Genomic DNA, 16757 nt, shown 5'->3' on the forward strand with positions numbered 1-16757 from the left:
AAAAAAAAAAAAAAAATAGATCAGTTAAAATTAATCTGTTATACATTTCAAAATAGCTAAAAGAGTACTTCTAATGTTCCTGCATAAATATAAGATAAATATTTAAGGTGATGGATGATTTATTTAATCTTTACATACAGTATGAATGTATCACACAATCACATGTGTGGGGGCTAGGCCTAGAAGAAAGAATGGATGGATGGATGGAAAGAATGTGAGCAGAGTGAATGAAGGGACAGGCGAAAACACCTACCCAAAGCTGCTTGTTTGCTATGTGCAAAGGTCAGCTGAAAACAGCTGGTGTGTATGGAAGTGGTTAAAGAAGTTAGCAAATGGCCCAGATCTTTGTCCTCCAGCTAAATTCTTTGTTCTAAGATTAGCTGATATCTACACATCTTGTTCCTTATCTGCAAAGAGCTATGCTTGCTTAAGTTTCAAATCCTTGTTTACTCCCTGACTTCCTACAAATATCCTTGGTAACAAATACAAGAAAGACCTTAGCTGAGGAGGCCATCTTCTCCTTTAGACTTTGGTCTCTCCCTTTCTCTCTAAACACTATGTGTTTCGAGTAATTATTCCTTTGTCACTGAACTCCAGAGCGAAAAGGTGCCGCTAAAACGTGTACCTCAAAAATATGCACACCTATTATGTATCAATAAAATAAGTAAGCCAAAAATAAATAAAATTTTAAAATAAATTTTAAAAAAGATTAAGGGAACCAGATCAACCCAATTGGTGTTTCATAACACCAATTAACTATGGTTAATAGTTTCATAATTATAGGAGTGAAGTTAGCATGAGTAAAAAGAAGTAAAGTAGTGTAAAAAACTGATTCTGTTGCTTTTCTTCTTTTACTGTATTGCTCGCCTTTATGTACTGGGTGATTAAAGTGCATTCGCTATATCCTTTCAGATTGTTCCTGGACATAATGTTCAAATCTGGGCAATCCTGTTTAAGTGGGATACTGACAAAGTGATGCATGACCAGGAAGACAACTAGAACGGTAAGTACTGAAAAAGCTGAAGACGTGAAGTTGTTCAGCTGAGAGAAAACTTCAGGCTATGACCACAGTATACTGTAAGAACCGGTTCCCCTCGGCCCCAGGAACAGAGAGGCAGAGTCACCGAGGATGCAAATGGCAAAGGAGTTTATTTGCTAGCTCGAGCTAGGGTCCAAGTCCCAGAGCACCAACGCAGTGGCCTCCCTATGAACCAGGACCCCTCCCCGGGGTAAAAGTGAAGCTTTTGTACTTTCTGTTGCACACGACACACCGGTGGCACACGACATGCTGAGCCCATCATCCCCCTTCCCTCTCTGTCCATTGGTTCCTTTGAAAGTGGAAGATTGTTTTAACCCCTGATTGGGTGGTCCCAAGCCTCAGGATTTTCAATTTTCATGCCGGTGCCAGTTCTGATCTGCGTTTGGGGAGGGGGACTGAAACTTAGGCCTACTCTAGGAAGTTCAGCCTGTCATGGAGTTACTCCTGCCCTGTTTTTTTTCCTGATTAACTATATTTGACTAACAACTAAAAGCAAGCACGGTTACAGAAGCAAATGGCATTAGTTAGAATCAAAGAGAACACATTTTTCTAATCTAAAACAGTTTCTGTTCCACACAAAACAAAGTACATTCTTCTACTATCAATTCCTGCCTTTCAATACAAATATTTCATAGGGTATCAAAGGAAAAAGAAATTAGACTAGGACAGAACTAGAAAAAATATATGAAAGTTATAAGGAAGCGAATTTTTATTCAAAATAAAGAAGAACGAGTTAATAAATAGAGCTGCCGTGAAATAGCAAAATCTTCCTCACTGCCAGTATTTAGGCAGAAGCCAGACTATCATTTGCCATGCAGTTCTGGATGCTATAGTTTCATAATTCTGCATATCTACAAGGAACAGCAGTTTTACATAATAAGGACACTGAAGGTAATCAGAAGATCTTGGTTCTTATGTTGGCACTTTACTAATAAACCACGTGACTGAATCTAGATCATTTAATAAGCTGCATGACTGTATCTAAAACTCACCAGTAAAATAAACTTGCAAAGATTCTCCCAGCTCTAAAATGTTATGAAACTATGACTGATTTGTACTCACAGTTCTTAAAATGCTCAAATACGTTTGTGAAATAAAAAAATAATAATAATGGCTTTTATTTTTAGAACACTTTATGTCTGTGGTTATAATCTGTGGTTATAACATGTGGTTACAATGTGTGGTTATAATGTGTGGTAACAGCATCATTGTACCATGCAAACTACCTCAGTGCCCAGTTGCCAGAGATGAAGGTGGTTTACATATACTGCCACACAAAGGTAGGCCAAAGGCCATGTACCTAAAAACAGAATTGAGTTTGCACAAACTGAGTTTCATAAACAGCCAAACATGTGAAGCAGTGATCACAGCTCGTGGCGTGATCATAGCTCACTGCTGCAACCTCAAACTCCGAGGCTCAAGCAATTCACCCAGCTCAGGCTCCCAAGCGGCAATGACTGACTACAGGCACGTGTCACCACGCCTGGCTAATTTTTTCTATTTTTTGTAGAGACTAGGTCTCACTATGTTGTCTGAACCAGTCTTGGACTTCCGTCCTTAAGCAATCCATCATCTGGATAATTTTTTTAAAATACATTGTGGATTACAGAATATCTAGATTCTGGCCTACTACTATCCTGGACAAACTTTATTAATTTTTTGTATTACCCTCCTTATCAATAGAATAACAGCAACCTGCTGATGAATTTAATCAACTCTGGATAATCTAACATTATTTCTCCTTGCTTTCAACAATTCTTCAGGACATACAAAAAAGACTACTTTAGAAGTAGTAGCCAGGCAAGAAGGTAACAATCTATAAGCTGGATTTCCTCTTACTTCAAATCCTAGGTTTGTGTCTTGAAACCTTTCTGTTTCTAAAGGAAAGGGGCCAGGCACCTACTACAACCTAGCTCTTGGTCTTTGCTAAATATTTGCCTTCTGCCCCTCCAGTTCACTCTGTCCTCAGCCTTGAGGGTTCCTGCATAGACTGCTTCAAAAGCAAGAAATGAGAAAAAGGAAGGAGAGGGAGGTCAGGGTATTTAATGTCCTGGCTTCCTCTCTGTAGGGTAGCCTCAGGCTGGCTGGGTCCTCTACTAAGAGTCACTGTTCCTCCCAAGGCAGACATCTATCTCTGCAGAACTGTCTCCTTCCAGATTTGGATATGCTCCCTGCCCTCACCTCTTCAGGCCTAGAGGTATTAATAGTAATTGCTCCACTATTACTCACCAGTTACTAACCTATCTCTTGTGGTTCCACTACACTTATACTACAACTTTGTAAATAGTCGCTCCTCTCAAATTATTCTGAACATGCTATATGTTTTGGTTGGAAAGTGGCCCCAGGAAATAGATCTTCAAAATAAGATTAAGATTACTCTAGAAACTAAGGGATGATCTCCATGCCAGGGGGAAATGGGACCACAGGTAATGCAATTAGTATTATTATGATTCATAATTACACAAATTAGATGAAGGGCAAGGCTAGGAGATCAAGTAGTGTGATGGTTAATTTTTAAGTCAATTTGACTAGACCATGGTGTCCCCAGATGCTTGGTTTAAACAATATTCTGGGTGTGTCTGTGAAGGTGTTTCTGGATGAGATTAACAGTTGAATTGGTAGACTAAGTAAAGCAGACTGCTCTCTCTAATGTGGGTGGACATTATCCAATCCATTGAAAGCCAGAATAGAACAAAAAGGCAGAGTAAGGGAGAATTTGCTCTCTCTGGCTATCTCCAATATTGAATATTGGTTTTCTGCCTTTAGACATGGACTCAGAGTCAGGCTAGAACTTACACCAGAGGCTTTCCTGACTCTCAGCCCTTCAGATTGGGACTGGACCTATAACACTGGCCCTCCTGGGTCTCCAGCTTACCAGATATAGATCTTGAGACTTAGCCTCCATAATCGTATGAGCCAATTCTTTATAATAAATCTCTTTACATGTGTGTGTAACCTATTAGTTCTATTTCTCTGCAGAACTCAGACTAATATAAGTGGCTATGGCACTTAACTGCTATAAAAACAAAGGGGACTATAAAGATAATGTATTCATTTGACTTCTTAGTGGCATAGAGTGTATATAGGGAAAAAAGAAAAAGAGGGCCGGGCACAGTGTCTCACACATGTAATCCTAGCACTGTGGGAGGCCAAAGTGGGAGGATCGCTTGAGCTCAGGAGTTTGAGACCAGCCTGAGCAAGAGTGAGACCCCATCTCTACTAAATATAGAAAAATTAGCGTGGTGGTGTGTGCCTACAGTCCCAGCTACTTGGGAGGCTGAGGCAGGACGATCACTTGAGCCCAAGTATTTGAGGTTACAGTGAGCTATGATCATGGACTAAACTCCAGCATAGGTGACAGGCTGTCTCTTTAAAAAAAAAAAAAACAACTAGAAAATTGAACAAAACATATAAAATTATGTTTTCACACATGAAAAAATAGGGAGGGAGGACTATAACCCCTGAAAAAAGAGAAAGAAGTGAGATGAGCCCCATAACAGCCCCCAGTTTATTACCCTGGAGGCAGTTTCTAGGCTGCAGCACAGAGAGGGCGGATCCAAACAGAGCCCAGTATCCTTGCTGAGTTGAGAAAAGAAAATTAGAGTCAGGGGAAGCCAAGGCAGCTGGCATTTATGGAGCAGCGTCCAAAAGAGGAGAAAGCAACACAGGGAGAGAACTCCCTAGAACTACAGACAAGACCTGTTCAGTCTTTCACACGAGTGAGAGAAATTACCTGACACTGGGGAAAAATCACTGGAGAATATAAGCTGTATAATTCCCAGAAATTGCACACAGCTGGGAAAAGTTTATGTTCCCACCAGCCACAGAGGAAAGATCTCACAACACATGAAGCATTGGGAAGAGTCCTCAGAAAGGTACTCCTTTAGTATTAATAGAAGGTTACTTGGCCCTCAATTAAAGGCTGCTCTGGACTCACCAAAACAAAGCTTATAAGTAAGCCTCAAAATAACAAAAACAATTCCAGGTAACTTAATGGCATACAGCAAAAACTTGCAAACTTTTTCCGTAAAGGGCCAGATAAATATTTTAAGCTTTGAAAGAGGTATATGGACGGACCTCTAGAAATGGGCAGAGTATGTCAAAATATTTATGACCTATAAATGTTAACAAGAACACATGTCCAGGCCGGGCGTGGTGGCTCACGCCTGTAATCCTAGCACTCTGGGAGGCCGAGGCGGGAGGACTGCTTGAGCTCAGGAGTTCGAAACCAGCCTGAGCAAGAGCGAGACCCCGTCTCTTCTAAAAAATAGAAAGAAATTAGCTGAACAACTGAAAATATATAGAAAAAATTAGCTGGGCATGGTGGTGCATGCCTGTAGTCCCAGCTACTCGGGAGGCTGAGGCAGAAGGATCACTTGAGCCCAGGAGTTTGAGGTTGCTGTGAGCTAGGCTGACGCCATGGCACTCTAGCCCGGGCAACAGAGCAAGACTCTGTTTCAAAAAAAGAATACATGTCCATTCTTATACCAAAGACTAGGCCACCACATAATGGCATTCACTGATTTGTCTAGTCCAATCAATATCCCCCTTGGGAAACAAAATTATATTAAAGAGGAAACAATTTGGGTGGACCCTATTGACTATCTTCCCAAAACCATTCCCATTTATTATAATATATAAATAAACTAAGGCTTGGAGAATTTAAGTCAACTTGCCCAAAGTAAACATAAAGGTAACAATCAGGATTTTACTGTGATCTCTCTGACTCTAACGCCCATCATAACCAATATTCCTTATTGCCGCTCTTTGCACAAGTCTTTTGCTCTCCCAAACGGATAAATTTCATGACATCATGCTATCACTTTAATTAATGCATTCTCAGTTGTTATTCATTACTTGTAATAATGGGGAAAGGAAGTTCCCTACAATAATGGGTAAAAACATTTACTGAGAACTTTTAAATGTATAATTTCACCTAATTGTCACATTGCCTTTGAAATGTGCCATCAGAATTGGAGGTTGGGTCAGTCTGAACCCAAAGCCCAATCTTTCCACTACACCACAATATCTTAATAACAGCACAAATCATAGGTCTCAGAGCAGTCCAAAGAAAAGAAGTACAAGAAAACCATGTCCCAAACCAAAGAATGACAGAAAGAGGGAAATTGGGAACAGGTATTATAATTGTTTGGGAAGGGAAAAGATTAAGACAAAGGTGTTCTCTTTGCACCCTGGCACATATCATTTCCCCATTTCTATTAAGGTCTAATAGACTCTAACAGCATCTTTATAGAGTCATCCTGTACCTCCCCACATTCCAGTCTTGCCCTCCTTTGACTTCCTATATTATATATTATTTAAACCAGTTATGTGATGTCAGAAGATACATCATACTGCTATATCTGTGTGTATATTAATCAGGTTACAAGCACCTTGAGGACTTTTGTATCTTATAGTCTATGTTCCAAAATGATTCCAGTATCTTTGTTAATTATCACATACAAGTATTATACTTTTGAAAAAATATTTAGAAGTTTTGCAAAAATAGGTTATCAGCTCCAGGCTCCTTAATGTCAGTATAGTAAATACAATAAATGAAAATGAAAGAACTAGTTCAAATCTCTACAGGACTTTTTCACAATGTGCCACACCTAAAATATTTCCTAATCTCAGTCACAAACTACTTTACTTATAAAGCATTCACTTCCCCATTACTTAGAAAGAAGAAGAAACAAAAGTGAGGTCAATAATTTCCTGAAATCCATAACAAGCATTACTAACCTAGAAACCAAGATTTCTGACTTTTGGTTGAAGAACTTTCCATTAACCCAGCAATTCCCCATGTGTGGTCATTAGTCCTCTGGAGAGCCCCAAGAACCTTTCAGATGATCCAAGAGGGTAAAACTATTTTCATAATACTACTAAAATATTATTTGGGAGAAAAAAAGATATTATTTGGCTTTTCACTGGGCTGACCTTTCCACTGATGATCCAAAAGTAGGAAAAACTGCCAGCACCTAAGTACAAATCAAGGCACAAATCAAGTCATCATATTTTTCACCACCATGTACTCACAGTAAAAATAAATGCCAGTTTTACTGAAGGATGCCCTGGGTGATACAATAAAAATTATTTATTAAATCTCAACTCTTGAGTACAGGCTTTTTTAACATTCTGTGAGACAAAATGGGACGTACACATAAAGCACCTCTACTACATGCTGAATTACAATGGCTATCTCAAGGAAAAGCCCTTGTACAATTGTCTGAATGGAAACCCTTCTTACAACAGACTCCTACCTCATCTACTTTTCAAAGCTTAGCTCAAGAATCACCTCCCTCAAGAAGTCTTCCCAAAGCTCCAGTGTAATTTAGAGTTACCATCTCTGGGTTTGCAAAAAACCATGCTCATACTTCTATTATAACATTTACTGATGCTTAGGATCAGTGTGCATCTACTATAAGCTCATGAGAGCAGAGACCAAATCTTATTTGATCTGACACCCAAAGAACCAAGTATTTTTTATGCCTACTAACTACACAGAAGACACTTTCACAAATGTTTGCTAAATAAACAGAAATAATGCCTCGTTCAACATTTCACCTTTGATCCAACTACAAATTTTAGAACTAGGTTGAAAATATGCACAGTTTATTTTTTTAAGGGCAACCATTCTTATTTCAAGCCAATGCTAGCTAAGTTGAAAGTAACAAAATTCAAAAAAGATACTTTACTTTGGCGGGGCGAGGTGGCTCATGCCTGTAATCCTACCACTCTGGGAGGCCGAGGCAGGTGGATTGTTTGAGCTCAAGAGTTCGAGACCAGCCTGAGCAAAAGCGAGACTCTGTATATACTAAAAATAGAAAGAAATTAGCTGGACAACTAAAAATGTATGTAGAAAAAATTAGCTGGGCATGGTGGCACATGTTTGTAGTCTCAGCTACTCAGGAGGCTGAGGCAGTAGGATCGCTTGAACCCAGGAGTTTGAGGTTGCTGTGAGCTAGGCTGATGCCACAGCACTCTAGCCTGGGCAACAGAGTGAGACTCTGTCTCAAAAAAAAAAATAAAAAAAGACTTTACTTAAATATATATGTGTGTGTGTGTGTGTGTGTGTGTGTGTGTGTGTGTGTGTAACCTTTTTCAGCCACACAATCTGTGATAAACATTTATAAGGGAAAAAAAGCCCCAAATGTTCCACCAAAGACTATGGTGCCTACTAACTCAGCTACTCCTGATTATTAAAACTGGTATCTCAATTTTCAGTTACTATTCTTGCCCAAATCTGATGACAAGAATATTCTTGCTATTGTGTGCCTTCTAGAGTAAATGTACAAAACACACTATCATATTGTACAATCATTTGTTTGAAATGAGAAACCAGCTTACAAAAGAATCAAATCACTATCAGTTAAAATTTAGCCCTTAGTCCTAATCCAACGACACTACTGTATTTAAAACTAACCAGCATTACATGGCCACCATAAGCCCCATCCATAAAGGAGTCCAGTTTTCAGTTCTAGTCTTTCACACTACCAAATTTTACATTTTAAAAATAAAAAGATTGCCAAATTGAAAGAATAAAAACACATCCAAGACATTTTATTTTCTATTTATATATACCTTATTAAAGAAAACTCTGAAACTGGATTTCTAAATATTATTCAAATATCCCTTTGAGGTATATATTCCCTTAAGAAATGAAATTTTGAAATGTATTGGTTAATAGATAAGGAGAATCATTCTATATTCTCTTAAGAATTCAAGATATCAAAACTTAGAAAGAATCCTGTATCTTCTTGGTTCCCTGCTACTGTGCTCGCATCAGTCAATAGAGGAGGGATTCACTAAAATAGCTGTCGGGGCTATAGACTATGTAGGTCAACTTCCCAACCCCATCCCCATGCATCAGAAGCCCCACATGCACCACTCCAGACCCTCTTAGCCTCACTTGTCCCTTGTTCCAGCCACCACTGTGGCAATCAGCTCTGCATGGACTCTGGCCAACTTAACAGAGGGGGCTATATGACAGCACCTCACACTTCAGGCCTATACATTGTGTGCCTCTCACCTCCCATCCAAAGCTTCCACGTTGACACCAAAGTATGGGACATCATAGGACCCTGCCAGGCACTCGCACATACAGTTGGCCCTTCATTTCCACAGGTTCTCTATCCCTGAATTCAACCAACCACAGATAGAAAATATTCAGACCAAAAAATGGATGGTTGCATCTGTGCTGAAGACGTACAGACTTTTTTGCTTGTCATTATTACCTAAACAATACAGTGTAACAACTCTTTATATAGCATATACATTGTATTAGGTATTATAAATAATCTAGATATGATTTGAAGTAAATGGGAGGATGTGAATAGGTTATATGCAAATACTACACCATTTTATATAAGGGACTGGAGCATCCATGGATTTTGCTATCTGCAGGGGGTCCAGTAATAAATCCCCCATGGCACCAAGGGATAACTATATACAACTCAGAAATGCAGGCAGGTTAATAGCTCCTGAAGTGGGCCTTTGGTCAATGGGAGATGGACCAAATTAGGTAAGTCTTCCCCCTTTTTTCTCAACAGACTGTCCTATCTGTAAGATATGGAGATTATATAGTCCCATGCAGTCAAGTAATCTGTGACATTTAGCAACAGCTTGTTTAATAATACATTTTTATACTGGCTCTCCCTCCTTTCCTTCTTCACTCCAGTTTTGCACTCCCTAATAAATTAATAGTGCATAGGGCTCTGCTTTCTGGTGAAGCCAGATTAAGACACCCTATCACCTCAAAAAAAGTTTGTGGTTTATACACTGCAAGGTAGATCCCAAAGTCCATTAAACTGCAAGATGCTATTTCTGCTTTCTTTTGCTTAATTGAAAGAGCTCAGAGACAGCAGTATAAAATCAAAACCTTACTGTCACTGCTTCCTCACTCACTACTTCTAACCTATTACAAACGTCCATCTCCAAAGAACAATAGTCTTAAATGAGGTATTTGTATTAGTGTCCATGTACTATTTTAGCTTGGCAATGAGGATGGTCTGAGGAAAGAATGATTGTATACACTGACCTACTAGTTCCTTCTCTAGGCCCAAAGCTGGGATTCTGAACACTGCCCCTTTCATCATGGCTCAAATTCAAGCCCCAAAGGACTCTACCTCTTATAAGTAAGCAGAACAACGCTGAACATTTCAAAGCTGAGATACACAACGAAACTGGCACTGTCCTATCATACTGAAACAATCTGAAAATCATTTCACTCCATAAAGCATAATTCCCAAAAGTCAAATTATTAACCATAGATTTTTTCTTTCTTCCTTTTTTTTAAGAATGAGAAAAAGAGCAGTTCAAGACAGCCAGTCAAACATGTCACCAAGATTAACTACTAAAGTAATGTCTTAAAACTGCCTCTACTAAAAATGTTTGCAAATTAAGTCATCTAACAAAGCAGAAAATTAATTATGCAGCTAACTTGAAACTCATGAAACTTAGCAGGGGTAACTTTGTTATTCATTTATTCAACTAGGACTTATTACACATATACTATATGTCAAGCATTAGAAAAACAAACCAAGCAAAAAAGCCTTCACTATCTGGATACTGCATTGTCTAGTAGGAGAGATTAAAAAAAATTTAAACAGATAACAACATAAAAATTATATCCTTGCGATTGCAATAAAAAGACACTGAGCTGTCAGAAAAGGCCTCATGATAGAAGAAACATAAAAACTAAGACCTGATGATCAGGAATTATCTTGGGGTGGGGGAGCGGCAATAGGGAGCAGAGGACAATAGAGACAGAAAGTATTCCAAGCAGAGAGAATAAAATTTGTGAAGGTCCAGAGACAAACAGGCCACTGTGACTAGTGTTCACTGAGTAACACGGTTAGGTTGCTGGAATGGAGGCTATAGAAGGAGGTTGCAGCAGAGACCAGATCACACAGAGCTTTGTAATATTGGTCATGTTATACATGGTAATACTACCAATAATGATTTTTAAATCTATCACTTTTCATGAGATGAAAAGGGATAATATAATTTTAGGCTATAATTTTAACAACTGGTAGGCTAGTGAAGTTTGTGAATTGAAAATTAGAGAAAGCTATCAATGAAACATCACTATTCTATTTTCTCCCAGTTCTGTAATGATTGTCCTTTTAAAGAACAGATTGAGTGACTTCAGCAAGATGGTCAACTAGAAGCCCCTGGCAAAGACAGCAAGTACTCATGCCCCTCACAAAGACAGCAAGAACAATGAATAAACTACATTTGAAAACAATGGACCTGAACGACCCCATCCCCCAACAAGGATCAGCAGGGAATCAGGAGGAACTTTTCTCCACAGCTAAGAGGTAAACAAGATCCAAGCCACCACCATCAATACCTTGGACACCTACAGACCTCACCACTGAGATCCCTTGCAGTCTTCTCAGGCACTAAGCCCAACTGAGGGAGCTGTCTGCGGTCCACATAGCTGTGATTCCCCAGAGAAGGAGCTGACACTGTGTCCCACCTCCTGTGGCCCATGAGGCTACTGCACTATACCAAGTTGGAACTGGAACTATGGGCTGGAGTATGTCTTGCTCCAGGGGTGAGTAACCTCAGCTCTCCTCCATCCCTGAGGCTAAGACACTGCCAAACCACCCCAGCCTGGTGGCCTGACACCCCCAAACCAAGCTGTAAGCAGCTATACATCCTTTGGGAGCTCCATTCGTTGGATAGGAATGTGATTGTGTATGTCAACAACTTTGGCAACACCCCTAAATCTCTTCTCTAGAAGGAAACAACACAGTGACTTCAGGAATAACTAGAGTTCACTCTTATTCTTTATGCACTTAAATTACCTGTAAGAAATCTTAATGCCATCCTCACAGTTTTTCAGAGATGGGTGCTATTATAAAAGGTCATTTGCCCAAGCTGATTTTCCACAATTTCTCTGTCTTATAAGCCCACATACACATTCACTCCTTCACTTAAAAAAGCTTAATACCTTTAGGACAGATAGGGCAGAAAACTGTGACATGAGTGCAAAATTATTATCCCACAACAGAAAAAAACAAGTGGATCCTACTTAAAAAAATCTGACATTCAGTCATTAATAAACACTGTCATCCTCAATAAAATTACCTGACATTTCCATTTTAGTAACCTCTCTGCACAGGTCTTAAAAATCTCCTACTTTATCAGCTCAGTACATTAGAAGACACTCTTCAGTAAAATTAAACGGTAATAAAATTCATAAGTATTCTAAAAGTGATTTTTCATCACAAAACTATGAAAGAAAGTGGATATTTGTACCAATTAGTTATTTTAGAAAGCCTAGTAAAAACCCTCAATATGGTCACAAAAAAGAATATTACTAATACATTAGTGAAATGGAGCAACACATCTACCACAATTTAACACTCATTTGCCATTTCAATTGAAAACCTTCAAGTCAATAATTTCTAGGACTAAATTGGCTATACTATAATATGAAATTTGAATACTGTGTTATTTGGAAAGTTAAAATGGAAAACAAATAACTGGTATTTTTTTCTTTCAAAACAAAAGGTTATATTCATGCTTAGATGCTAGTTTCTCCAACAATACATAGCTTTTATTCTAAATTCCATTAGGTTTCCCAAACAATTGGCCATCTTCAGTTAATACAATATCAACTTGTTGATGTTTTTATACAACACCCTTTCTACAAACTTGCTAGACTTCCCATTACCATAATTTTGCATGATCACATAGAAAATTCACTATTGTCATTTTAAGCTGATAGAAACATTCTCAGCCTGCCCAAAACTATTATAATCTTAAATTTTTCTTTGATTACTGAATTCATTTTTTAAATCAAACATAAAATTTACTTTGGTAATCAAGGCTAAAATGTCATAATTGCAAAAAGTTTGATTTCTCTACAACTCCTCCAAAAAGAAAAAAGCATATGAAGAGAATGTGGATAAATGTATGATTTGCCAGCCCTAATGTGTAATTTTAAAATGAACACATTGACAAAAACTACATTACCATACATCTGTTTTAATAATGAAGAGAAAGGCAATTCTGGAGACCCATTGCCCCAAGGTTGTCCAGCTTGGTCTAAGAACAAAGGAACGCCTATAAAGCTAAGATGCAGTTCACTGGTCTATCTCCCCAAAACCTGAACTGCTGAAAACAAGTCTTTCACAGTTTTTCTTTATTGTTAATTAGATAATTTTATATTACATTGTGTTTTCTGTAATAGAGAATACAACAGGATAAATTAACATGATAAAATGTAGAAATGTCAAAATGATGCCAATTAGTATAATGCTGCCAGGTTTTTCTAAGATTCAAAAAATAATTTTTAAATTGGGATTTTAAGATTCCACATTCTTTTAAATGAACACCTTAATCATTCAGTTTATTTCTTGAGGGACTTAAGATCAGCTTATCAACACAAAAAAGTATTTTTTTTCAGACTTTCCAAGATTTCTATTATAGTATCTCATCTTTACCAGAAAGCCTGTTTAATGGCAGCCAATTTGCAAACATTAAATTTTAAGATTATAGCTTCAGTAAAACAAGAAGAAAGAAATTAAAGTTCACTTCAAGGATTTACGTTGGCAAAGACTGAACAGACTACTGAAGAATTAAGAAAAGACTGACATGGAGGGCTCTTTTTGCCATCACTCATGTGCTGCATGCACCAGTTTTCCCATTACTTTAATAAAGAGACAGATATAATGAATCCATCATTTAAAGTACTCAAATTCATTATTCCTTCTTTGTGTAAGCTTGACATCTTGGCTCATGTCATATATTTGCAAACTAAGTATGTATTGCACTAAAAGGATAAGAACAAAGAAACTAGAATAACAGCTTTTTAAGTTTAAGTTTTCATGAAACAAGAAAACAAGTGGGTATTTCCAACATAAACTGCTAGGGTCAATTTTAAACATCACTAGATCTTTAAGTTTTCTTCAAAATGTGCAGGACAATCTTTACTGTCTCATAAAGAATTATCCAGAACTTACATTATAATTGACTCAAACAACTAAACCGCAAACAAAAGCACCTTAAATAGCAGACAATACCTAATTAACTTTTAATAACAAAAAAATAATACTTCTATTACCTACATAGATAGTCCAACAAACACCCACCAGTAAATACAGTCATTTTGTCCTAGAACCATGTAAAATAAAAAGTCCAATAAGAAACCAAATTATTCAATTTTATGCTCTTATTATAATTAAAATCCATTTTAATAAAGCAATTTCACATAAACCATTTTTAAGAAAAAGTACCAGTTTTTCCACTTCTTCATTTTTTATCATAACATTTCCTTGTTATTAAAGCTTTATATTTAGTAGCTTTATAAGAAAATGCAGTAACAAGAGCATTAAATATTAAAAATTTATTCAAAAACTTACTTCTTTCTAGTGAAGAGAATTCAGTGTTTGGGGGCTTATTTAAAGTACTTTAAGAAAAATCTGACAAAAATCTGATTACGGAAAATAATTTTCATCTCTTCTAACACAAATATATTTTCTATTCAAATATTCCTATACATCCACACATTTAATGTAAAGAGACAATAATGATGACCTAACATTTCTGATCACTTAATATGTGCCAGGAACTGTGCTAAAGGCATTACATTTATATTAATCCTAACAGCAATTGTAACCTTATTTTACATATGGGAGTCGAAGGCATAAAGAGGTTAAATAATTTACTAAAAGCCACATAGCAATAGAGCTGAGATCCAAATCCATCGAAACCATATCTGATTTCTGCATCACTATATAGCACATCCTCAAAAAACATCGTTTCATTCAACATCTTGTTGTAATATTGATGAGGGAAAACAATCAGTTCCTGGCCATGACCACTGTTTGCATGGAGTTTACACATTCACCTTATGTTTCCATGGGTATTCTCTGGGTACTCCAGTTTCCTCCCACATCCCAAAGATGTGCACATTACATGAATGGGCATATCTTGATGGTGCCAGTGTGAATGAGGGTAGGTGTGGGTGTGAATGTGAGTGCGCCCTGCATGGAATGGCATCCTAACAAGGGATGGTTTCCCGCCTTGTGCCCTGAGCTGCCAGGAGGGACTCCAGCCCCCAACACCCCTGCACTGGAATAAGCAGGTTAGAAAACGAATGAATGAATGAATGAATGGATACGGATTACTATAAAATAAAAAACTATAAAGTATACAATAATTACACAAATGCAAAACAATAAATGATGTGCGATGGAAGTGTTCGGCTAGAGTGCCATGTTGGTTATTGTTTGTATTTGAACTGCATGGTGGCAGGAGGTACTCTTTACAATTTTCACTTTGCAAACATTTATTCCTTGATTTAACGCACCACCACTATGACTGCCATCACTCACTGATTCACCAAAAATTGGGTAAATAATTATCTTACTTGTTTTTATTAATCTTTCTGAATGTATGTTTAGCTCACACTTATTTCAATGTTTAATATTACAAGTATTTTAGATCTTTATTTAAAAGTTTAGTAATGTTTTTGTGACTAGAAATATGCCACAGGAACTTAACTCTTGCTTATATCAATTAACCTATGGCAAAATTGGTTTCCTTATACGTAGTTTTGTTTAAAATCATAGTTTCCAAGAATCTACCAAAGACATTAAGAGAGGACTTAATGTACTGCATTGTGTACAAGTACACATGGTATCTGGCACAATGCCTGACACCCAATAGGTACTAAATGAAAGTACAACTATTATCACAATATTTATTTCTTCTTTACTTACTCTGTGATAATTCTGGATTTCCTTTCAGATTCATCATCTTTGGAATTGAAGGGCCATACACATCCACATCTAACAAACCAATGGCCTTTGACTGTAAAAAAGCAGAATTTACTGTAAGATTATTCCCACTTTTCATCAAAGAAAAAGCACATAGGAACAGTGATCTGACTACAGAAAATATTTGCAAAATATTCCAAAATCGTAACTTAAACTTTCAAAGTAACAGTAAGTAAAATAGCATAAATTGCTTAAATACTTTATATTGATTTACTATTAATAATATCTTCTAGATATCTGAGTAGAGAAATCCACCCCATATGCTTTACATATTATAGTCCAGTTCTCCCTCATAGTCTCAAGTAGACTAAGACCTTTTTGATCTGAGTATGATTTTGAGAACTAAAAAATTACATACAAACAGTATTAAAATAATGATTTACAATGGCAAACAAAACCACAGAAAGATGGAACATTAACTTTCGGAATGCCCATCTAACATGCAAAAAAATATAACATGAAAAAACATCATGGAAATAAGGCCATAATAAAGCAAGTGAGAAATTCTGATGTACATCTGGTATAAATGAGATGGAAGCGCTAACAAGGATACTGGCAGACATAACACAGAGACAATCTCTCACATGCAAGTCACAGTTAAACACCCAAAGTCTTCTGGAGGACCCGTACACAACTAAAACTTTTCTTTGATGACATATCCAGCTGTTGAAAGGCAGAATATCCTGACTGGTCTCTTCGCCAGCTGCCATTAATCAGCAGCTTAGCCAAGGAAGGTAAAACATAATTCACTATTTCCAAATGTGTCTCTTTTCTTTTCCCCCTCTCTTCTTTCTCCTTTGAATAGAGGAAATCAATCTATTATTTGTTTTTCTCATCTACAAGTAAACAGAATGCTAATACTATATGTCTTAGAGTTGTGTTTCAACAAGTCTTAGAACTCTCCTCCCACTCTCCTCATATCCTGG

At 37.3% G+C, this 16757-nt stretch overlaps 1 protein-coding gene across 2 annotated transcripts in view; it reads right to left on the reverse strand.

The window, feature by feature from the left end:
• NUBPL (nucleotide binding protein-like) overlaps positions 1 to 16757 on the reverse strand; it is a 213973-nt gene that overhangs the window by 158438 nt on the left and 38778 nt on the right. The window contains exon 3 of one of the 2 annotated variants that reach the window (XM_012647883.1): positions 15775 to 15885. In XM_012647883.1, coding sequence (XP_012503337.1) covers positions 15775 to 15811 — 37 coding nt within the window. In that variant the 5' untranslated portion in view covers positions 15812 to 15885. The remainder of the gene's footprint in view (positions 1 to 15774; positions 15886 to 16757) is intronic. The other variant, XM_012647882.1, reaches the window with a different exon arrangement.

Source organism: Propithecus coquereli, unplaced genomic scaffold (genome assembly GCF_000956105.1).
Source record: "Propithecus coquereli isolate 6110/MARCELLA unplaced genomic scaffold, Pcoq_1.0 Scaffold273, whole genome shotgun sequence".
NCBI lineage: Eukaryota > Metazoa > Chordata > Mammalia > Primates > Indriidae > Propithecus > Propithecus coquereli.